Genomic DNA, 25,015 nt, shown 5'->3' with positions numbered 1-25,015 from the left:
AGTAGGGGCGGCCGGGCAGAGGCGCCCCCCACCTCCTGGACAGGGCAGCTGGCCGGGCGGGGGGCTGACCCCCCCACCTCCCTCCCGGATGGGGCGGCTGGCCGGGCGGGGGGCTGACCCCCCCCACCTCCCTCCTGGACGGGGCGGCTGGCCGGGCAGAGGGGCTCCTCACTTCCCAGTAGGGGCGGCCGGGCAGAGGCACCCCTCGCCTCCCGGACGGGGCGGCTGGCCGGGCGGGGGGCTGACCCCCCCACCTCCCTCCCGGACGAGGAGGGAGGACGCTCCTCACTTCTCAGACGGGGTGGCTGCCGGGCGGAGGGGCTCCTCACTTCTCAGACGGGGCGGTTGCCAGGCAGAGGGTCTCCTCACTTCTCAGACAGGGCGGCCGGGCAGAGACGCTCCTCACATCCCGGACGGGGCGGCAGGGCAGAGGTGCTCCCCACATCTCAGACGATGGGCGGCCGGGCAGAGACGCTCCTCACTTCCCAGATGTGATGGCGGCCGGGAAGAGGTGCTCCTGGCGGCCGGGCAGAGACGCTCCTCACTTTCTAAACTGGGCAGCCAGGCAGAGGGGCTCCTCACATCCCAGACGATGGGCGGTCAGGCGGAGACGCTCCTCACTTCCCAGATGGGGTGGCTGCCAGGCAGAGGCTGCAATCTCGGCACTTAGGGAGGCCAAGGCAGGCGGCTGGGAGGTGGTTGTAGCGAGCCGAGATCACGCCACTGCACTCCAGCCTGGGCGCCATTGAGCACTGAGTTAACGAGACTCCGTCTGCAATCCCGGCACCTCGGGAGGCCGAGGCTGGCGGATCACTGGCGGTTAGGAGCTGGAGACCAGCCCAGCCGACACATCGAAACCCCGTCTCCACCAAAAAAATACGAAAACCAGTCAGGCGTGGCGGCGCGCGCCTGCAATCGCAGGCACTCAGCAGGCTGAGGCAGGAGAATCGGGCAGGGAGGTTGCAGTGAGCTGAGATGGCAGCAGTACCGTCCAGCTTCGGCTCGGCATCAGAGGGAGACCATGGAAAGAGGGGAGAGGGGAGAGGGGAGAAGGGGGAGGGGAGAGGGGAGAGGGGAGAGGGAGCTCTATCTACCACACAGTCTTGGGTGCAAAGTCCTCGCTCGAAAAAAAACTCATTACTGCTCTTGAGACATTTTATAGCTTTATGCATTCAGGCACTGTGAGATTAAATGGCTTGCCGAGAACTGGATAATGAAGAGATGAGAGAGTCCAGAGAGGATTGTTTCTGTTTCCTGTTTGTAGACCCACTCATTAACCCAACAGGAATTTATCAGTGTTTTTATTTTTTACAGGAGCGTACAGGAAGGGTATTTGTTTCTGTTCCCACGCATTTTGTAGAAATCTCTTGATGCACTTAACACTTTTTACAGGAATTTCTTGTCTGAATCTTCTTGTCTGTCTCCCTCAATGGCCAACGCTGTATTCTGTTTATCCTTGTTTTTCAAGGATCCAAACACTCAAGAAATATATATTGAATAAATAAATGAGAACTTAAAAATCTGAGGTTTGCTAAAGCATAAAAATAGTATCTAGGGTTTTTTTTGCGATTCTAGTTTAAATTAATTCTGTCTTCAGTAGTGACTTTTACCACAGTATTAGGAGTTACATGCTAACATTCTGAGAGTAAAGAGAACGAATTGGGCTTGTTTGTGTTTGCCATAGGAATCTATCTTTTAGTTTTTTTGTTTGTTTTTGAGACAGGGTCTCACTATCTTGTCCAGGCTGGAGTGCAGTGTCATGATCATAGCTCACTTGCAGCCTCAGTAGCTGGGATCACAGGCACATGCCACCATGCCTGGCTAATTTTTAAATTTTTGTAGAGATGGAGTCTCGCTGTGTTGCCCAGGCCAGTCTCAAACTCCTGGCCTCAGATGATCCTCCTGCCTTGGCCTCCCAAAATGGTGGGATTACAGGCATAAGCCACTGCACCTGGCCTTGTTTTTTGTTTCAATATTGAAAATGTTTTTCTTTAATAACTTAGATATTTGTCTTAGAACATAGATTTCTTAGATATGATTTGATAATAGTGCCTTCTGTTTATTGTCAATGCATTATTTAATGCTTCTGTTTCCTGTACGTGCATGTACTAGACTTTTCTGCATTGTCTGGAACACATGAGAAATAAAACCTAACTTTGTAAAGTCCCGTTGAAATGCGTAAACACGTTTTTTGATTGTAGAATGATTAAGTAGAAAAACATTTGATGATTTTAGGACTTCACCTGACTTTCTGTCTCCATAGAATAACTACTGATTTTTTACAGGGAAAAGAAAAATACATTTTCTGTTAAATGAGTGAAGAGTTCCGTGTTTGGTGGGAGAAAAAATATAAGAAAACTTTTTGTTCTAGGAACTAGTAATCATTCATTTCAGACAAATTTTGTGACATAATTTTTTTTTCAGGATACATGTATATTACCTGCATTTAGAGAAATAGTTGCTAATTTGTTATTTGTGATTACTTTTTACAAAGCTGATCTGAATGAAGCTTGTAGTTTGCTTGGAGAATTGTTGACTATAGCCTATTAGATGCCTCTTGGAAAAGCAATTGTCATGACAGTAACTTCGACTCACCCCCAAAGAATTTAACACATTGTCTGAAGAGGTTGCATCATCTTTAACTAATGTGCTGTGTCCTGCTCACATGATGCTGGCTGGACTGCTCCTCTGAATGGTGTGGTGTGGGAGGAAGGAGAAAATTGAGGCCGACTTTATTTTCTTTTGATTCAACTGCAGTAAGACCTATTTTATATAGGTGATGATTTGTATGTTAGTACTAACGAGTACTAAAAGGTCAAATGTGTCAAGTCTAGAACTAGTACTCTTTTTTTTTTTTTTTTTTTTTTTGAGACAAGGTCTCACTCTGTCACCCAGGCTGGAGTACATTGGCACAGTCTTGGCTCACTGCAACCTCTGCCTCCTTGGTTCAAGCAACTCTTGTGCCTCAGCCACTTGAGTAGCTGGGATTATAGGCATGTGCCACTGCATCCAGCTAATTTTTGTATCTTTAGTAGAGATGGAGTTTCACCATGTTGGCCAAGCTGGTCTCGAACTCCTGGCCTCAAGTGATCTGCCTGCCTTGGCCTCCCAAAGTGTTGGAATTACACACCTGAGCCACCGCACCCAGCCTAGGAAGGATAATTTTAATAGTTGTGAAGAAACAGAGAGCCTCACTGTGGAAAATAGCAAGAGTCAATTATTATTTTTTGAAACAGTTTCTTGTTCTATTGCCCAGGCTGTAGTGCAGTGGTGTGATCATGGCTCACTGCAGCCTTGGGGACTCCAGCGATCCTCCCACCTCAGCCTTCCAAAGTGCTGGGATTATAGGTGTGAACTTCCACACTGGGCCAATTATTTTTTGAAGTACTTTTTTTTTTGTTTGTTTTTTGTTGAGACAGAGTCTCTCCCTGTCGCCTAGGCTGGAGTGCAGTGGTGTGAGCTTGGATCATTGCAACCTCCGCTTCCCGGGTGCAAGTTATTCTTGTGCCTCAGCCTCCCAAGTAGCTGGGACTACAGGCGTGAGCCACCACACCCAGCTGATTTTTGTATTTTTAGTAGAGACGGGTTTTTACCATGTTGGCCAGGCTGCTCTCAAACTCCCAACTTCAGGTGATCCACCCACCTTGGCCTCCCAAAGTGCTGGGAGGCGTGAACCATCGTGCCTGGCCTATTTACTTTTTTATTTTTTTGAGGTGGAGTCTCACTCTGTCACCCAGGCTGGAGTGCAGTGGTACAACTGCAGCTCACTGCAGCCTCAAACCCTTGGGCTCAAGCAATCCTCCCACCTCAGCTTCCTGAGTAGTGGGACCACAGGCTCACACCACTATGCCCGGCTAATTTTTTTTATTATTTGTACAGACAGGGTCTTCCTTATGTTGTCCAGCCTGGTCTCGAACTCTTGGGCTCGAGCAGTTCTCCTGCCTGGGCCTCCCAAAGTGCTGAGGTTACAGGCATGAACCACTGTGCCCAGCCACAAGTTTGTTTTGAAGCAGGAGCATTTCTTTTTTTTTTTTTTTTTTTAAATAGCCCAGAGGTCCTTTATTTTATTTTATTTTTAACATCTATTATGCCATGAATTCATAGGGAATAGGTTCCAGCAGCTCAGGCTCCTTCCCATTGGTTCTCACAAAGTGTGCTTCTCTGGGTGGAGCAGGCTGGCGCTTGAGTTGAACCCCGGTCCGTTTCTCTTTGGCTTCTTTCTTTTTCTGATCATTTTCCTTCACGCGTTTCAGGAAGCTATCTTGGCTCTCAGAGTGCTTAATGTGCTCAATACGCACATTATTTCTCTTGGCAAGAATCTTGCCCTTAACTTGTTTGTTTACAACAATGCCAACAGCATGCTGGGTAACATTGTAGACTTCCACTTTTGCCATGGTAACACTTGTGGGGCATTCCTTTTTGAACAGTACCCATTCCTTTGATGTCTACAATATCACCTTTCTTTTTTTAATTTTTATTTTATTATTATTATACTTTAAGTTTTAGGGTACATGTGCACAATGTGCAGGTTAGTTACATATGTATACATGTGCCATGCTGGTGTGCTGCACCCATTAACTCGTCATTTAGCATTAGGTATATCTCCTAATGCTATCCCTCTCCTCTCCCCCGACCCCACAACAGTCCCCAGAGTGTGATGTTCCCCTTCCTGTGTCCATGTGTTCTCATTGTTCAATTCCCATCTATGAGTGAGAACATGCGGTGTTTGGTTTTTTGTCCTTGCGATAGTTTACTGAGAATGATGATTTCCAATTTCATCCATGTCCCTACAAAGGACATGAACTCATCATTTTTTATGGCTGCAATATCACCTTTCTTATAGATTTGCATATATGTGGCCAAAGGAGCAACTCCATGTTTTCTAAAAGGCCTAGAGAACATATATCGGGTGCCTCTCCTCTTTCGCTTTGTGTTCGTCATTTTGGCGAATTACTGGAAGATGGCGGTTCTGGCCGAAAGGTGAAGCAGGAGCATTTCTGTTAGAAAAATAAGGTCCAAGAGTGGTGGCTCACGCCTGTAATCCCAACACTTTGGGAAGCTGAGGTGGGCAGATCACTTGAGCCCAGGAGTTCAAGACCAGCCTGGGCAACATGGCAAAACCCTGTCTCCACAAAAAATACAAAAAAAAATAGCCTGTTTGGTGGTGTGCACCTGTAGTTTCAGCTACCCAGGAGGTTGAGGTGGGAAGATCCCCTAGCCCGGGAGGTCAAGGTTGCAGTGAGCCATGATGGTGCCACTGCACTCTAGCCTGGACGTCAGAGTGAGACCCTGTCTCAAAAAAAAAAAAAAAAAAGTATTTTCTAAGAAAAGCAATAATGAACTTGGTGAACAGCCTTAATGACTGCATATTAGATTGGCTGTCTCATTATTGCAACGTATTAGGCATCAAATCACTCTGGTAATATAAGTCAGCCAGGTAAGTTTCTTTGCCAGACTTCCTTCAAGAGAACTCTTAGAGTCAAAGAGAAGCTAAAGCAAAGAACTTGCTGGTGGAAATGATGGAATGCAGTACCTAGTTACTAGTAGGGACCACAAACGATTAAGCTATAGAGTGATGTTCATCTCTTTATTTTAACCTTCTCTTCTTCCAGGTTGGTGGCACTAAGGCTGGTGTAGTCCGGTTTCTTGGGGAGACCGACTTTGCCAAGGGGGAGTGGTGTGGCGTGGAGTTAGATGAGCCACTTGGGAAGAATGATGGCGCTGTTGCTGGAACAAGGTTTGTTTGGCGTTGTGCAACGTCTTGTGTCACTCTTGTACGTGACGATGCTCAGGCCAGTCTCACCAAGCGTGTATCATAACATGGAAAGGTGTGTTTGGAAGAGCGGCACTTTTATTTCCTAAGACCCATCTGCTAATTTTTTTTCCCCACACTAAAATTGGGGCTGTTCTTTTTGACTGTCTCCTTAGTAATACATGTAGTATGTCTGAGTAGATTCTGAACAAGCATTCTGTTTATTTTTCAAAATAGAAAGGAAATACCATGTTATCTGTCTGGCTTCTCTCCCTTTTGATAGGAGTTGACTTCTGAAAGAGTACCTGGGTGTCTGGGGAGGGGGCGGGGGCAGAAGGTAGCCACCTTTGTTAGGGAAAAGAACTGCAAAATGTGTCTTCATATTTGATGAGAATTCCATCCTGCGGCAGGAGAACAGACCGGCAAGCGGACCTCTTCCATCGTAAGGATAACCCCATTCTTTTTTTTTTTTTTGAGACAGGGCCTCTGTCTGTTGGCCGGGCTGGAGTGCAGTGGCGCCATCTCGGCTCAGTGCATGCAACCTCCCCCTTCTGGGTTCAAGCAATTCTCCTGCCTCAGCCTCCCAAGTAGCTGAAATTACAGGCACACGCCACAATGCCTGGCTAATTTTTGTATTTTTAGTAGAGACGGGGTGTTGCCCAGGCTGGTCTCAAACTCCTGGGCACAAGTGATCCACCTGTCTTGGTCTCCCAAAGTGCTGGTATTACAGGTGTGAGCCACCGCGTCCAGCCTGGATAACCCCGTTCTTGCCTCCCAGACACAGGATGGGAGTACAGTAATGCACACAGATGCAGAAGGAATTTCCCACTTTTCTTTTCAAAATGTTTTGAAGGCACAGGTGTTGTCTATGATGCATTATTAGTAGTATACAGTACATTAATGCATCACTTGATTATTAAAATGTGGTAGTTAACATTTTACTTATAAAACATAGACAAATTGGTTATAAGCAAATTAATTATAGAGAAAAGGGCTTTATCTACCAGATACAGTAATTATGACTCATAGAGATAAAGCTCTCTTGGAACTGCAATGATTATGAAGCCATCTTTTCTTCATATTAAAACACTGTAATCCTTTAGAGTCATGGCATTGCCCATGTCAGTCCGAAAATAGACATTAATAGTTAATATTTCTCCATGTTTACTTTTTTTTTTTTTCTCCAATGCCATTTTGTTTTTTCTGGGCCTTCTCAATGCTATACTTGCAGAGTACTTTATCTTTTTTTTTATCATATTTTTATTGAAACAGACATTAAAAATTTTCAATGAACTTTTTTTTTTTTTTTTTTTTTTTTGGAGATGGAGTCTTGCTCTGTTGCCAGGCTGAAGTGCAGTGGCACAATCTTGGCTCACCGCAACCTCTGACTCTCAGGTTCAAGCGATTCTCCTGCTTCAGCCTCCCGAGTAGCTGGGATTACAGACACACACCACCACGCCCAGATAATTTTTGTATTTTTAGTAGAGACTGGGTTTCACCATGTTGGACAGGATGGTCTCGATCTCCTGACCTCATGATCCGCCCACCTTGGCCTCCCGAAGTTCTGGGATTACAGGCGTGAGCCACGGCGCCTGGCCTCTTTTTTTAAACTAGATTTTTCCTGTATGTTAGCCATTTTGTATTTATATTCCTCTACAGTTAAGTTTGGGTAGATTTTTTTTTTTAATTAAAAAAAGTATATATTTTTTGGGCGGGGCATGGTGGCTCACGCCTGTAATCCCAGCACTTTGGGAGGCCAAGGTGGGCAGATCACGAGATCAGGAGTTCGAGACCATCCTGGCCAACATATTGAAACCCTGTCTCTACTAAAAATACAAAAATCAGCCAGGCAGGGTGGCGTGTGCCTGTAGTCCCAGCTACTTGGGAGGCTGAGGCAGGAGAATCGCTTGAACCTGGGAGGCGGAGGTTGTGGTGAGCTGAGATTGCACCGCTGCACTCAAGCCTGGGCAACAGAGTGAGACTCTGTCTCAGAAAAAAAAAATTATACATTTTACTTATTTCAATAGGTTTTTGGGGAACAGATGGTGTTTGGTTATATGAATAACTTCTTTAGTAGTGATATCTGAGATTTTGGTGCACCCATCACTTGAGTTTTTTATTTGTTTGTTTTGAGACAGAGTCCACCCCGTCACCCAGGCTGGACTACAGTGGTGCAATCTCGGGTTACTTCAGCCTTGACCTCTTGGGCTCAAGAAAGCCTCCTGCACCACCATGCCTGGCTAGTTTTTGTATTTTTTGTAGAGACGGGGTCTGTCCATATTGCCCTGGCTGGTCTTGAACTCCTGGGCTCAAGTGATCCGCCGCCTCGGCCTCCCACAGTGCTGGGATTACAGGCGTGAGCCACCACGTCCAACTCTTCATGTTTACTTTAATGGATCTGCCAAAGTTAGGTGCCTGTTTGATTTCCTTTCCCTTTGTTTGGCACGGTTTTATTAAGTGGGCTTGTTCTATTGCTAAACTCCTCTGCTGTACATTTATCAGGTTGTGAAAATATTTATTTCCTTTATGCAGAATCTCAGCAACAGGTGAGCAATTCTGACTCTGTGTATCATATTGTCACCAGTGTGTGTTCTAAACCATCACTGAGGTTGTTAGTCAGCCTACATACATGTGACTGCTACGTGCTGGTGTGTAACCCCAGCTTAGCAGTAGAATTTCCAGGAATCCAACCTTAAGTTAGGAGTTGGGAGAACCTTTTGGTTATAGTTATTATTTCTTGTGATTAAGTTGTTTTTTGTTATTGTTCTTATTGTTCTCTAAAGGTATTTTCAGTGTCAACCCAAATATGGCTTGTTCGCTCCTGTCCACAAAGTTACCAAGATTGGCTTCCCTTCCACTACACCAGCCAAAGCCAAGGCCAACGCAGTGAGGCGAGTGATGGCGACCGCGTCCGCCAGCCTGAAGCGCAGCCCTTCTGCCTCTTCCCTCAGCTCCATGAGCTCAGTGGCCTCCTCTGTGAGCAGCAGGCCCAGTCGGACAGGACTAGTAAGCCCCCTTTCTCACTACCCACCTCCACTTCCCAGGCATGATTAAGGCCCGTGGTCAGTGCCCCTGCTTTGCTGCTTTGCTGCTTTGCTTGTCCTTGTGCTGAATGTTGCTCACAGCTTTTGCTGTGAAAGTCTTTGCAAGTAAGTTTTGAAAAACGTAACTCCAGCAAGAATGCGTTTTTTGAAATCAGAAAGTGCTTTTAATAGTCCCTTTCAGATTCTTAAAAGCTTAAAAATGCATGTGTTCTTGGTGAATCTGTATAACTACTGCCTAGTCTAAACACAGGGGTCAAATTATTTTCTATGAAATTATTTTAGGACAAAATGATAGGAACATTGGAGAGATCCTTTTCTTCAAGTCCATAGATCTGTCTCTCCCTCTCTCTCTTTTTTTTATTTTTTCTTTTGAGTCAGGGTCTCACTTTGTCACCCAGCCTCAACGTTCCAGGCTCAAGCAGTCCTGCTGCCTCAGCCTCCCCAGTAGTTGGGACTACTGGTGCACACCACCACGCCTGGTTAATTTAAATTTTTTTTTTTTTTTTTGGTAGAGAGAGGGACCCACTGTGTTGCCCAGGCTGGTCTCGAATTCTTAGGCTCAAGTGATCCTCTTGCCCTGGACTTCCAAAGTGTTGGGATTTACAGGCGTGAGCCACTGCTCGCAGCCTCTCTTTCTCTTTGACTTCAAATAATTTTAGGAAGTGAAGTGTTTTGAGAAAAGGTGTGTTGGCCGGGCGCGGTGGCTCACGCCTGTAATCCCAGCACTTTGGGAGGCCGAGGCAGGCGGATCACGAGGTCAGGAGATCGAGTCCATCCTGGCTAACCCTGTCTCTACTAAAAAAATACAAAAAAAGTAGCCGGGCGTAGTGGCGGGCGCCTGTAGTCCCAGCTACTCGGGAGGCTGAGGCAGGAGAATGGCGTGAACCCGGGAGGCGGAGCTTGCAGTGAGCCAAGATCGCGCCACTGCACTCCAGCCTGGGCGACACAGCGAGACTCCGACTCAAAAAAAAAAAAAAAAAAAAAAGAGAAAAGGTGTGTTAATAGGATTTTAATGTTAATACAACCTAACCTACTGGAAGCAGTTAGTGTGTGAAGTGTCCCTGACTTGAGCCAGAGGACACTAAAGGGAACTCTTGGAGCTGGAAGAGGATACTAGGAAAGCCTGTTTTGATTACTCTCTTCTTTCCTCTTCTTCTCCTGGTCCCTTTCCCTCTCTCCCTCTTTTTCCTGTTTAGAGCAGTAAAATTAGAATCACTAGCATTAAAATAGGCAACACCTCATTCTGTTTATTAAGGTGTTATTTTATTAGGGTCAAAGCCCTGCCCATAAGTTTATTACCTAGAAGTGGGGCAAATACTGTTTAAGTTAGAAATGGCGGCATCAGACTTTCCTCAGACTGAGTTCAGGTCTCCGCTGGGTGGTGGGGAACCGCAGACCAGGAGCTAGGATGTTGCGTTGTGCTGCGGGGAGGAGGTGGTTAGCCCAGGATCTCACGGTGCCTGCTCTTCCATTGTCGTCGGGCAGAGAAGGGACAGGTGCTGAAATCTTCACGTGGGGCTGTGCTCCTCTGCCAGCCATCTAGGCTTCCTTCCTCTATGTTCAGGTAGAATAAGTACTGCTCAGAGCATTTCCATTTGCGCATAAAGAGGAAGCCTGCATCTTCAACAGAAAAATTACTTTTATGAGAAAAGCATGACAAGAACAATGAAATGGAGAAGAGCCCCAAACCCCTGTGTTCAGACAGAGCTTTGTTTAATGTGGGTCAGAAGGCCAGCTTGCCTCCTTTGCTGTTCTAGGAACAATTCCATGGGAGGGTCTATTCTGGATTAGGAATTCTTTCTTGAGTAATTTTTATTACCTTTTAATTGTGTCCATTTCTTTGGGAAATAGCAAGCTCTCCCTGCTCCCGCCAATCTCTCCTCTTACTTTTTGGACCAGTTCTTGTACCTCTTAGCTCACCTCATTCAGTGAAAATTGACAAAAGAGACGTGAGTTTCTGTACCTGTGAGACAGCTTATTTTTGTGTCTTTATGGTTTCTGAGCCAAAAATCACCATAAAATAGTATGACAAAGATAGAGAAATTGAAAGTGTCATTTCAGTTATTTTGCTCAGAAATGTATTTCTGTTTTAGAAAAACAAAAATTGAAAAAAATTTAATTCATTCTTTATTTGTTTTTATTTTTATTTTTTATTTTTTTGAGATGGAGTCTTGCTGTTGCCCAGGTTAGAGTGCAGTGGTTCGATCTCAGCGCACTGCAACCTCTGTCTCCCGGGTTCAAGCGATTTTCCTGCCTCAGCCTCCCAAGTAGCTGGGATTATAGGCACACGCCACCATGCCCGGCTAATTTTTGTATTTTTAGTAGAGACGAGGTTTCACCATGTTGGCCAGGCCAGTCTCGAACACCTGACCTCAGGTGATCTGCCCGCCTCTGCTTCCCAAAGTGCTGGGATTACAGGCATGAGGCGTGAGCCACCACACCTGGCCAATTCATTCTTTAATAACCAGAATGACTTCATGTTACTGTGTGCGCTGCCGTTGGGCTCTACACATCTAGTCAAGCCTTGGAATCTGATTTCTCATCACCAACCTCATTTCCTGTGCATGTTGATTTTTGCATCATACTTTAATTTTCGTCATGGGAATAGCCAAAACCCAGCTTTGAAAGTACATGATGTTATTGAAAGGACTGTAGGACAATCTAATGATGAAACTGAATTGCCTCAAACTAGTAGTTTGCACAGAGTCCAGCAGATGTCGCTGTGTTTCTCTTGAAATTTTAAAACATCCTACAGTGCACTGGTGAGTTTGCTCAGCACCCTGGGGCATCTCTGCACATGGTTTGGGAACCACACATTTAATGTATTCAGGAAGAAATATTAGCAAGAGAAGGTATAATTTAGCTATATAATGAAATTGGAAGGTCAAGGTCAAATGGTTAAAAAAGACAACAGGAGTTTCTTCCTGGTATGTTTAAGTAATTTCAAGAACAAAAGTTTGATTCTTTTGTAGTTCTCAAGTTGCCGAGTTATTAATTGAGGAAAGATCCTCGCTGTAAGTCTGCATCCTGTGCATCTTGCAGCAAGGGCCTAGGGAAACCGATGAAGAGAAGAGCTTTCAGGCGACAGCTGCAGCAGCTCTGACTGCAGAAGATGAAGTCAAGGCTGACTTGATCTGGAGCCAGCAGTGGCTGAGCAGATGGCCTTTGGCGCGGTGGCTCACACCTGTAACCTTAGCACTTTAGAGTTCGAGAACAGCCTGGCGAACATGGCAAAACCCCGTCTCTACTAAAAATATAAAAATTAGCTGGGCGGTAGTGGTGCACGCCTGTGATCCCAGCTACTTGGGAGGCTGAAGCAGGAGAATCACTTGAATCCAGGAGGTGGAGGTTGCAGTCAGCTGAGATCGCACCACTGCACTCCAGCTAATTTTTGTATTTTTAGTAGAGATGGGGTCTCATCATCTTGGCCAGGTCTCAAACTCCTGGCCTCAAGTGATCCACCCGCCTTGGCCTCCTGAATTGCGAGGATTACAGGCATGAGCCACTGCACCTGGCCGATCTCTTTACGTTGATGTATTCTTTGTGAGATTTATAGACAGAAGGCACACACTGTCTTGTGTTTTTGAGGAAGCCTTTCCTAATCCTGGCCAGCCTGCCAGCTGGAGCAGCGCCCTTGCTTTGCCGAGCAGATGCCCGCCATGCATGCATCGCGCCTCCCTCGCTTTTCTGACAGCATCATCGCCCTTCATTTCTCTAACTTTCCTTTACAGTTGACTGAAACCTCCTCCCGTTACGCCAGGAAGATCTCCGGTACCACTGCCCTCCAGGAGGCCCTGAAGGAGAAGCAGCAGCACATTGAGCAGCTGCTGGCGGAACGGGATCTGGAGAGGGCGGAGGTGGCCAAGGCCACGAGCCACGTGGGGGAGATAGAGCAGGAGCTAGCTCTGGCCCGGGACGGACATGACCAGGTGAAGTCTGGACCTTGTTGCGGAGATGGTGATGGTTTCTAAAGCCACTGAGGAGCCGAGAAGCATGCCCGGTGCTTGGCACCGAGGAGCTAGACTTGAGAGCACTGGAAATGGGTGTACATTTCTTTGCTGTGCTTGTTTGAAAGCTACAATCTGGGGTGCCAGTTTCCATGATCACAGAGATGAAGTTTTGTTCTTGATTTCGACCTTAGTGTTTGGTCTTTGTGTCCGGGTCTTTTGGCCTGTCTGTGTTAGGCCAGCTTGGTTACTAGGGCCTTACCAATGATTATAGCTGCTGTTTGTGGATTAGTCTTAATATGTGTTTCAGCTTCAAAAAAGATGAGAGGTGTTTTAACATTTTTCTTTATCGCTTTAATGGTGTAGTTTTTCATCATCTATCTTCCAGGAAAGCTGTTGAGAATAACCTATTAAAATAGAGAAAGCTTTTTAACATAAGGTTTTAGAGTAACGCCCACCCACCATGGTGACCCACAGCTCTTTGGAGAAGTATCACTGGGTCTGTATCTGGGTCAGAAATAGTCCATTTACCGACATTCTTGCCTTCCCCAGCATGTCCTGGAATTGGAAGCCAAAATGGACCAGCTGCGAACAATGGTGGAAGCTGCTGACAGGGAGAAGGTGGAGCTTCTCAACCAGCTTGAAGAGGAGAAAAGGTGACCCCAGACTGTTTCCTGGTGCAAGTGTGGCCTTTCCCCCCTTTTTTTTGTTTTTGAGACAGAGTCTAGCTCTGTTGCCCAGGCTGCAGTGCAGTGGTGCAATCTCAGCTCACTACAACCTCTGCCTCCCAGGTTCAAGCGATTCTCCTGCCTCAGCCTCCCAAGTAGCTGGGACCACAGGCATGCGCCACCACCCCTGGCTAATTTTTTGTATTTTAGTAGAGACGGAGTTTCACCATGTTGCCTAGGCTGGTCTCGAACTCCTGAGCTCAGGAGATCCATCTGCCTCAGCCTCCCAAAGTGCTGGGATTACAGGTGTGAGCCACCGCGCCCAGCAGCCTTTTCATTTTCAATGACCTCAGAAGAAAATTTCCTATTAATAATCATGTTGGTATCAACCCTTAGAACCAAAGGAATGACTATGTGTCCAGCAGAAGGTGAACTCTGCCATACTGTGTGAAGAGCGTCTGCTTTGATTTGACTTTTTTCAATAAGTTTGGAATCATTTAGACATGGCCTGATTGGGCGCAGTGACTCACGCCTGTAATCCCAGCACTTTGGGAGGCCGAGGCGGGTGGATCACTTGAGGTCAGAAGTTCGAGACCAACGTGACCAACATGGTGAAACCCCGTCTCTACTAAAAATACAAAAATTAGCCAGGCCTGTTGGCGGGCGCCTGTAATCCCAGCTACTTGGGAGGCTGAGGCAGGAGAATTGCTTGAACCCGGGTGGCAGAGGTTGCAGTGAGCCGAGATCGCGCCACTGCACTCCAGTCTGGGTGACAGAGCAAGACTCCGTCTCAAAAAAAAAAAAGAAAACATTATTTATTATCTTTTGAGACAGGGTCTCACTCTGTCACTCAGGCTGGAGTGCACTGGTGTGATCACGGCTCACTGCAGCTGTGACATCCCTGGCTCAAGTGATTCTCCTACCCCAGCTTCCCAAGTAGCTAGGACACAGGCACATGCCACCATGCCTGGCTAATTTTTGTAGAGATGGGGTTTTGCCATATTGCCCAGGCTGGTCTCAAACTGAGCTCAAGCAGTCTGTCCACCTTAGCTTCTCAAAATGCTAGGATTACAGGTGGCTTATTTTATTTTTTCTTTTTGAGACAAGGTCTCACTCAGTTGTCCAGCCTGGAGTGCAGTCATACGATCATAACTCACTGCAGCCTTGACTACCTGGGCTCAAGCGATCCTCCCACCTCAGCTTCCCAAGTAGTTGACATCACGGGTGCACGCTGCCACACCTGGCTAATTTCTTAATTTTTTGGTGGAGATGAGGTCTCGTCATGTTGCTCAGGCCGCTCTTAAACTCCTGGCCTTCAGCCATTCTCCCACCTTGCCCTCCCGAAGTGCAAAGATGCATTTTTAAACTTGCTATGTCTCTAAGGCATTTCTTGTGGCTGTCTGCTTGAATTCACCAGGGTAGTGATTATAGATTTTTTTTTTTTTAAATATAAGGACTGGGTCTCACTATGTTGCCCCAGCTGGTCTCAAACTCCTGGCCTCAAGCGATCCTCCTGCCTCCACCTCCCAAATTGCTGGGATTATAGGAGTGGCCTACCATGCCCAACGTGTTTTTTTTTTTTTTTGTTTTGTTTTTTTAAAGGCTGTGTGTTACTTAGTTTCTTAAGTGTTTTGTTTGGGTTTTATTCCACAGGAAGGTTGAGGACCTTCAGTTCCGGGTTGAAGAAGAATCAATTACCAAAGGTGATCTTGAGGTAAAACCCCTCCAGCTCTCTTACAGCTTTTATGGGTATCAGTATTCACAACAAGGGCGAAATAATGCACCAATTGAAATGAGCGGCCAGAACAGCCAGCTGAGGAAGTGGTGGGGGAAGCCCTGGCCTCCTGGCCACGTTGGGTTCTGGGGGTGGCTTTGTGGTGACGGTGCCGGTCCTTGAGCCTGTGATTGTGTGGCCCACTTCCTAGCAGAGTGGAACTTGCACTACTTCTTTCTCATGCTTCAAAATGCAAAACCATGAGTTGGATCTCATCAAGTCATAAATCTGGCAGTGTGTCCTCAATTTAAAGCAGTCCTAAGTGAGACTTACTGGTGTTCGTCTGATGATTAGAAAAGGCATTTTAAATTTTGTCATAGTAGTCCATAACAGGCCGGGTGCGGTGGTTCACGCCTGTAATCCCAGCACTTTGGGAGGCCGAGGTAGGTGGATCACCCGAGGTCAGGAGGTCGAAACCAGCCTGGCTAACGTGGTGAGACCCCGTCTCTACTAAAACCACAAAATTAGCCGGGCGTGGTGGCGGGTGCCTGTAATCCCAGCTACTTGGGAGGCTGAGGCAGGAGAATCACTTGAACCCGGGAGGTGGAGGTTGCAGTGAGCCCAGATCGTGCCACTGCACTCCAGCTTGGGGGATGGGTCGAGACTTTGTCTCAAAAAAAAAAAAAAAAAGTCCACAACAAAGTTTTTTGCTTTATCTCAGCTTTGCTTTCCAGTTGAGCAGGATAAATCCTTTTATAACCCTATAAAAGTAATATGTTGTAATTAATTTTTTTAAAAAAGTAATTAGCAGAGCAAAAACTAAGAACACTTTATATTTCAACTTCTTTTACTTTCATGGCATTTGTAGAATTCATGGATTTTCCTTTAGTGTCAGGTTTCTCATCCCTTTTTAACAATTTATTCATATTAGTTTTTAAATTAGACACCAGAATTAAATGGTTTTGATGGTTTCAAGCCATTGCTAGATATATGTCAAATGTAAATCATTCATTTTTTCAAATTTTCCAGATTTGTAGTTCTTTAATCTACAATATTTTAGTAAAAATTGCACTTAACTGTGCGTTTCCCAAATATGCAGTTTTGCTACAATTTTAGAGTCTGCTGGCTGCCCACACCATGCTTAAATTTGAGGGGCCCTTCCAAACAGCAACTCTGATTTCTTTGAAAATAAATGTATCTTTACAGTTAACAAAGAGCAAGGGGGGCATTTTCTGGGTTCTAGTTTTATGGGGCCCAGAATTTAATGGTTCATTAACAATTTAATAGATATCTTCTTCACTCATTTCATATACAGCCACATTCCTTTAGTCAATTTTTGTGTTGTTCTCATCCATTTAAAAACACCCCAAAGTCTCATTAGAAGTTTCATGTCATCATCTAATTCATGTGAAATATAGCCCATGGTGTCTTCAGGAGGGTCCAGTTAAAATAATTTACATCAGCACTGGGTTGTATAGTCTGTCTGATAAACTTACTTGAAATTAATCAAATAAAGTTATCTTGAAACCCTAACACATATTGAAGCTTTATTGGAATCTCTTTTTTGTTGTTGTTTAATTTTTTTTATTTTTTTACTGATAGCAAAAGAGCCAGATTTCTGAAGATCCTGAGAATGTAAGAGGGCACTTAACTGTGTGGATATTTCCCTTGTTAACAAAGATTGATCACAGATTAAAATGCTTATTGATATACTCAAACACTAACTGCATAATCTGACCTTGGGACATTGACCTTAATGTTTCTGTGCATGTGGCTTTCAAAGCAATTACATTTATATCCTGAAGAAATTGTATGTAATGACTAAGCTCCACACATTCATGTGTTTAATGAATAGGCCAATGTTTGCTTTATGAAGAATTTTGCCAGAAAGGGGGGAAAAATGTTTTTTGTCTGGAGACCTGGCCTTCTTCACCTAATTCATAATGTCTTCTAATTTTAGTGGAATTATTCCAAAAGAGATGATATCTGGCTGGAGCATAAGGCATTCTAGATGTGGAGTTGTGGGAATTCTGGGGAAGTTTCCAAGTTGTCTAATTTTGCTTCCCATGAGAGGAAAGGGGATTGTGAGGCTGGCTGCTGTCCTGGAGCTGACTGGCTGCCTTTTCAGTGTGCCCCCGCCACTGGCCAGTGCCTGCCAGTGCCTGCCAATGCAGCTGATGAGACATTTAAACTTCTGTTTGTTTCTACAGTATTTTCCTTAGTTGCAAAACTAGAGGCAAGCGTTTGTCAATGAAGACATAGCATGTTTTAAATTGTTATTACCGAAGTGAGAGTTTTCTAGCTGTAGCATTACTAGGTATGCGGGTGTTTTATTTTTCTTCCTCCAAGTTCAAACACCCAGTACAAGTCCTTGCTATGTGGTCTCCAGAGCCCTGCTTCCTGGTGTACCCTGCCAGCTGTGCTGCTGGTTGTAAAGAACCTAAAAACGTTTTGCTTTGATTTACTGCCACATAAGACGGAAATTAAAGAATGACATTACTTCCTACCACCTCCTGGCAGCTGAAATAGACAACTCAAGACTAAACTTTTGGCCAGGCACTGTGGCTCACACCTGTAATCCCAGCACTTTGGGAGGTTGAGGCGGGCAGAACACCTAAGGTTAGGAGTTTGAGACCAGCCTGGCCAACATGGTGAAACCCTATCTCTACTAAAAATACAAAAATTAGCCGAATATGATGGCACACACCTGTAATCCCAGCTACTAGGGAGGCTGAGGCAGGAGAATTGCTTGAACCCAGGAGGCAGAGGTTGCAGTGACAGGAGATCATGCCACTGCACTCCAGCCTGGACAACAAGAACAAAACTCCATCTCAAAAAAAAAAAACAAAAAAACACAAGACTGAATTTTTTAAAAGGTCTTCGTTCTGAAGGGTTCCTTTTTGTGAAGCTACTTCAGTGATCTGGGTCTCTTCTCTCCTTCCGAAACAGGCTCCCGCTGCCCCCGGTGTCAGTCTGCATGGGATTTCCCCCCTGCCTTTCCTGTGCGCTTCTCGCAAAGCCTTTGCTTTCCTTCTCAATCCCCTGTCCCAGGACTTTCCTCTTGGGATACTCTGTGTTCTTATTCTAAGAAAGGAATGATTTTACAAGAAGGGTTGTCCTGTTCAGTGTCACATTTTTACTGTGTGCTGTGGCATGGAAGTGGATCACTAGTTCCCTTGCTGCTGATTGATCACTCAAGGTCAGGAGTTCGAGACCAGCCTGGCCAACATGGTGAAACCCAGTCTCTACTGAAATACAAAAATTAGCCAGGTGTGGTGGCGCACGCCTGTAATCCCAGCTACTACGGAGGCTGAGGCACTGTAGAGTCCCAGATAATGTGTATATAGACCCATCAGTAAGGAGGCCTTGGCTACGCTTATCTGAAAGATCTCTGAATGGGGAGGAGATCACATTAAATGTATATTTGCTTTTTATCTGGAAATAGTGACCTTTTACCCAGAGGACACTTAACTGTGTCAAGAGAAGAAAGGTTCTATTGCCTTTTCTTTTTCCTACTACTGTAGTTTTGGATTTCAGCTCCTGAGGCTGTGACCCCAATTATGTAGATAAGGATTAGATTCTTTTCTTATAAAAGCAGGGAAATTGAACAGTGTCCATCCAAGGCACATACAGACCAAGGGGATTATCCAGACAGTTAGGGCTTGAATTGTGTTTCATTATTTTTGTGGAGTATACAGAGCTGAAGCAGGTGATGAATTAAAAAAAATTTTTTTTATTCACCTTTTAAATATCTCATTATGGTTTGTCGATACCTGGTTTATAAGCAAAGTGACCTCTTGAATGTATTGAGGTCCCCGAGTCCCACTGGAATGAGTGAAGACGTTTGCAACTTTCACTTTTACATTCCCCCCTCTACTGAAGCTCTGCACTTTGTGTCACTTTGTTTAGAGTCTGTTGTCATTTTTTCATTGCCCGTAATTGTCCAGACTGATAGGTCAATTAGTACCACAAAATATTTAAATTATTGCAAGTAACTGACAGTTGCTGAGAGCAGCCCTGCGGGTGTGGGCCTTGTCAGTCACTGATTCTGATAACTGATAACCTCTTGTGTAAGAGAGGTGGGGGTGGGAAGAGGTACATTTGGACCTAGATTATTTCAAATTAAGATTCTGCTGCACTTAAACCTGTTAGAGATTATCCTCTGGGTTCCCTATCAGGCTACATCCAAGTGCGTAATGGTGGGGAGAGCAGAGTATCTGAGATCACAGGTTTTGAATCACCTTAGGAACCCACCAGCTCTTTTTGAGAGAGCTCAAACTCATGCCTTTGTGTTGAGTTGCATTTTTATGTCTGAGCTAATAAAAACAACTTCATCTTAAGGTAAAAATAATAAACCCCTTACCAGTTTGAGGTAAACTTTCCTCCTCTCTTGAGCCTCTCAATTGGCCTGCTTCAGAGATGGAGACTATAGAGGATAATTATTACTAAATTTTCTCTTTGTAATTCTGAGTCCTTTTTTCCCTCCCTGGAGCCCAATAGCCTTTGGGACATCCACTGCTGGAAGGAAACTAGAGCTTCCATGGCCTCTTCCCCATCACATGTAGGAATGTTGCTAAGTCTCTTAACTCAGACCCTTCTCACCCATTTCTGCAGAGGCTGCTAGCATGATTTCTTAGCTCTAGTTGGAGCTAGAGAAGGAATAGATTCCTTCTACTGAGGTTTTTATTTGACCCTTATTTACGTCAAGTTATATGCTAAGGTGCAAGAATCTGCTCTAAGGACTTATTGAACAGTTTAAGATTTATAATACCTTTGCCATATTTAGGTGATAGTGACCATCATTCTGAGGGTCAATATACCTTGTAAAGTTATCGAGTCAGTTACATACACATTAATGTCAAGTAGCCTTTGTGGGGCGGAGGGATAATGATAGTTTAGAGGGAGGGATATTAACTATTCTAATTGGTGCTGATAAACTTCACTTATCAATATTACTTATATTTGGCTGCATGCCTCTGACACTTCATCTGGCCTCATGTGTTTTCCATTTTTTCTTTCTGAACAGACTAGCCCATGCCCCCTGCCCACCACCATCCTTTATCCCTGGTATTCATCCTCACTGCCCACCACCATCCTTTATCCCTGGTATTCATCCTCACTGCCCACCTCATCTCACCTCCACCTCTTCCCTTCTCCATTCCCCTTTGGTTCACCCTTTGGCAGAAGGTACTGGTGGCTCAGCCTGCATGCCGCTGTCTCTCCTCTCGTGCTGGCATGTCATGGTGGCACTGTTGTGTTCTCTTCCTCTTCCTTTTTACTAACAGACGCAGACCAAACTGGAGCATGCCCGCATTAAGGAGCTTGAACAGAGCCTGCTCTTTGAAAAGACCAAAGCTGACAAACTCCAGAGGGAGTTAGAAGACACTAGGGTAATGGTTTTCACTATTTAATGAAGCAGACCCATGCATGTGAAGGGTGGACACCTCAGGTGACATGCTTTATAGTTGGCCTGAGCCTTGACCCAGTGGTTCAACCTGAGTTTGGTCTTGATACCATTCAGGTGTTCGTGAGCTGAGACTGATGAGTAGGAACAGGTGTTTTATATCTCGTCTTTTGTCAAAAGTAAAGACTCATTCCTTTGGTAACCCAACCAAATCAGGATCAGAAACTTTACAACTGAATAAATGAATGGATATAACTGTATTTGAAGTTATTTATATTAATACCATGAAATATATTTCTCCAGTTGGCCACAAGCAGTCAATTGTCCTCTTGTTCTCAAATATCTAGTTACTAGGCTTTCTAAATAGTTTTTTGTTATTGTTGTTTTACTTTAGCTCTCTTCCTGCCTTCTTCCCTGGCCTCTTGGAGAAGGAAATGGAAACATGGGCTGTGTTTCATGAGAGTTAAAAACTTTCACCCCAGTTACCTTTTTATCTTGGAAGGCTGATCTCTGCATCTCCCTCCTTCCTGTCGCTCGGGGGATTGAAACCTCAGTGGACGCTGGGCGCAGTGGCTCTTGCTTCTTATCCCAGCACTTTGGGAGGCTGAGGCAGGCAGATTACTTGAGGTCAGGAGTTTGAGACCAGCCTGGCCAACATGGTGAAACCCTGTCTTTACTGAAAATACAAAAATTAGCTGGGCCTGGTGGCGCATGCCTGTAATCTCAGGTACATGGGAGGCTGAGGCAGGAGGATTGCTTGAATCCAGGAAATGGAGTTTGCAGTGAGCTGAGATCGTGCCACTGCACCCCAGCCTGGGTGACAGAGTGAGACTCCGTCTGGAAAAAACAAAACAAAACAAAAAAACTCTCAGTGGTGAGAAGGGAAATGCATGTTGGGAACAGAATGGCTTCTTCCTGCCCTGAGCTCATTGTGCTTAGCCCTTGGAGCCAGGACATTACTCAGGTTTTAGTTTATTTATATATTAAATCACCTATATAGTGCATACTTCATGTCAGACACTATTCTAAGTGCTTTGCAGGTATTCAGTCTCAACACAACCCTAGGAGGTAGGGAATATTAGTGTCCCCATTTTACAGACAAGAACACTGAGGCGCAGAGAAGTTAGGTAACTTGCCTAAGATAAAACAGCAAATAGTAATAGTGGAGGCAAGATTTGCATCTAGGACATTTGGCCCCAGAGTCTGTGCTCTTAAGCACCACAGGATGGAGTCCGTCTGTTATGGAAGTTGTTTTGTGCATAAAGATTAAGAAATGGCTGGGCGCAGTGGCTCATGCCTGTAATCCCAGCACTTTGGGAGGCCGAGATGGGTGGATCACCTGAGGTTGGGAGTTTGAGACCAGCCTGGCCAACATGGAGAAACCCCATCTCTACCAAAAATACAAAAATTATCCGGGCGTGGTGACACATGCCTGTAATCCCAGCTACTAGGGAGGCTGAGGCAGGAGAATCACTTGAACCTGGGAGGCAGAGGTTGCGGTGAGCCGAGATCATGCCATTGCATTCCAGCCTGGGCAACAAGAGTGAAACTCTGTCTCAAAAAAAAAAAAAAAGAAATAGTCACTTACATGTAAGATATGTAGTCACATACCCTTTTAAATCATGAATTTGTCTGTCAGTGACTAAATTGCCCAGATTCTTAACTTTAGAATTCCAAAAATTACTGTCTCTAATCAAATTTGCTATCCTGATTTTTTTAGAAATTTCTAGTGTTTGTAGAAATTTCTCTTGTTGAGAATTAATTGACTGATCTAAAAATCTAGACAATTTTTCTTTTCTAAATCATGTGTTTTTATTTTTTAAGAAGAAGGAACTATCGGCCTCTGAACTAAAGATTTCTCCTGTGTATTTGGTAAGAAAACAAAAAAAGAGTGGGCCAGGCATGGTGTTTCATGCCTGTAATCCCAGCACTTTGGGAGGCCAAGGCAGGAGGATCACCTGAGTCCAAGAATTCAAGACCAGCCTGGGCAAGGTGGTGATACCCTGCTTCTACAAAAAATAAAAAAAAAAATTAGCTGGGTGTGGTGGCTACATGGCAGGCTGAGGTGGAAGGATCTCTTGAGCCCAGGAGGTCGAGGCTTGCAGTGAGCCATGTTCATGTCTCTGCACTCCAGCCTGGGCAATAGAGCAAGACCCTGTTTCAAAAAAAAAAAAAAAGTGGCAATTTGGTGCTGTTTCCTCATTAACTGAGAGCCAAATAATTGATCCAGGAAATACAATGGACTAATGAGATTGAGTTCCTTTAGTGTGATGGCTTTTGAAGTAATATTTTTTTTTAAACATGTAAACTCCTCTCCTGTATCTTAGTTTTGTCAACAAACAATTTTGATGTTTTTTTTTTCCTGCTCTAGATAAGGCATTCAGTTACACCATGGTTTATCCAAGTATTTCAGTGTAAAGCTTATATCTTTCCATAACGAAGTATGTCTTCTGTTGATCCTCACTCTTGGGTTCCCAAGTGTTAAGATAACCAGCTACCCATGTAAGTTTCATATCACCTATGTTACTTTTTAGGAAGTGCTTTAGAATACTTTCTAGCCAATAAATCCAGTTTCCAAACATTGTGCTTGGTGCTGTAGAGATGTTAGGAAGAATAAGAAATAATTTCTGACTTAATTCATGGTCTCAAACTAGTGGGAGAAGCAGACATACCACATAGTTTTGAATTAGGGCAGATTTTGGGAAATGAAAAATAAATTGCTGTACTTTATAGGGAAATGCCACAGAAAGTAAAATCACATTGGTATTTATTATTTTTACTTATTTTTTACTTGGCATTTTTCTCTACTTGACTGTTTTGTTGTAACTAAGAACCATTGCCCTATTGGGTTTAATGTATTTATGCTACAGACCTTGCAGCAATGGGGTTTATTAGTGTTTTGTGTTTTTTTTCTTTTATTTAGCAAATTCTGCCAGATCCTGATGGGTTTATTAATGTTTTGTATGTTATTTTGACGTAACAAACTCTTGGACTCTTCCTTCCCCAGAAAATCATGTGTAAATGAATTAACGTCTTTAACCTGATGAGTCTATAACCATGAAGCACAGCAATTATAGTCAGCTCTGAAATATTTAATTTTATTTACTTTGATTATGCAGTTTTGGAGACTCAGTGCTTTCTTTTCCTCTTCTCTTATGGGCATTTTAATCTTTATTGGTGTCACAGCCTGTAGGGTGGACAGAGGAGATGAAAGAAAACATATCTGTTATTTTCTGTCTCAAAGAAAGGCAGTGTGGGAGAGGAGTCTTAAATTCAGAAGAATATTTAACATTTTTTTGTAGAGATGGAGTTCTCGTTGTGTTGCCCAGGCTGATCTTGAACTCCTGGCCGCAAGTGATCCTCTTGCCTTGGCCTCCCAAAGTGCTAGGTATATAGGCATGTACCACCTCACCCAGCCAATCACAGGAGTTTTGATCCTTGAAATATGGGACTCACTGCTGTTTTAAAATTATTTTGTTCCCTTTCATTTCCCAGATTAGTCTAAGAATTTTTGTGATGGAAGCTATTTTCCACACATCCTGTGTACTAAATGGACTGCATAGCAGGTAGCAGAGGGAAATAATTTTCTAGCAATGAAAGGGCACAGGTTAAGAAAGTGTTTTTCTAGCCCTGGGGTATTTATTTAAAGGAAGAAGATTCTTGGGTACTATCCCAGAGCTCAAATAGAATCGAAGTACATGGGAATAGGTAGAAACTTGCAGGTTAGACGTACATTCCAGGTGATTCATGTGCGTACTAATGTCTGAGAACCACTGGGTTAGGGGGTTAGGGGAAGAAGATGTTTACATCAAAATGCTGATAGAATTATCAAATCTAAAAAGGGGATTTTGTGTAAGATTCTTGTGTATTATTGCAGGTAAGTAATCATTCTTACTTTGCGTTTTAATAAAATGATCAGTAGGCCAGGCGTGGTGGCTCATGCCTGTAATCCCAGCACTTTGGGAGGCCAAGGTGGGTGGATCACTGGAGGTCAGGAGTTCGAGACCAGCCTGACCAACATAGTGAAACCCCGTCTCTACTAAAACTACAAAATTAGCCAGGTGTGGTGGCACATGCCTGTAATCCCAGCTACTTGGAAGGCTGAGGCGGGAGAATCGCTTGGACCTGGGAGGTGGAGGTTGCAGTGAGCTGGGATCACGCCATTGCACTGGGCAACGAAAGCAAAACTCCATCTCAAAAAAAAAAAAAAAGTTTAGTAAATTAATTCTTCATTCTTCAATTGAGGCTTTCATTCTACAGGTGATGTGTTATTCATTGAAACATTTGATAGGTAATTTTAGACCTTTTATGCAAGTGCTGTCCAATAGAAGTATAATGCAAGCCACACATGTACAATTTATAATTTTCTGGTACACACATTACTTTTTTGTAAGTCACAAGTTAAATTAGTTTTAATAATATATTTTATGTAACTGATATATTCAAAATATTAATCAAAATAAAATTAAGATATTTTAAACATTTT

General features: G+C 44.2%; 1 protein-coding gene across 37 annotated transcripts in view; it reads left to right on the top strand.

Annotated features, from left to right (window-relative positions):
• The window catches only part of CLIP1 (CAP-Gly domain containing linker protein 1), a 154,672-nt gene that overhangs the window by 58,198 nt on the left and 71,459 nt on the right, over positions 1-25,015 (top strand). For 11 of the 37 annotated variants that reach the window (XR_010148170.1, XR_010148169.1, XM_063786083.1 and 8 more), the window contains 7 exons: positions 5,613-5,737; positions 8,536-8,758; positions 12,528-12,725; positions 13,296-13,399; positions 15,065-15,125; positions 16,728-16,760; positions 20,411-20,515. Coding sequence is in view for 35 of the 37 variants with exons in the window: in XM_063786083.1 (XP_063642153.1) it covers positions 5,613-5,737; positions 8,536-8,758; positions 12,528-12,725; positions 13,296-13,399; positions 15,065-15,125; positions 16,728-16,760; positions 20,411-20,515 (849 nt within the window). In the remaining 2 variants the exon portion in view is untranslated. The remainder of the gene's footprint in view (positions 1-5,612; positions 5,738-8,535; positions 8,759-12,527; positions 12,726-13,295; positions 13,400-15,064; positions 15,126-16,727; positions 16,761-20,410; positions 20,516-25,015) is intronic. The other 26 variants (XM_063786085.1, XM_063786088.1, XM_063786086.1 and 23 more) reach the window with 6 other exon arrangements.

The sequence above is a fragment of the Pan troglodytes genome, chromosome 10 (genome assembly GCF_028858775.2).
Source record: "Pan troglodytes isolate AG18354 chromosome 10, NHGRI_mPanTro3-v2.0_pri, whole genome shotgun sequence".
In the NCBI taxonomy this organism is placed as follows: domain Eukaryota; kingdom Metazoa; phylum Chordata; class Mammalia; order Primates; family Hominidae; genus Pan; species Pan troglodytes.
The sequence above is the reverse complement of the archived record's forward strand: the minus strand, read 5'-3'. Positions and strand labels throughout refer to the sequence as shown.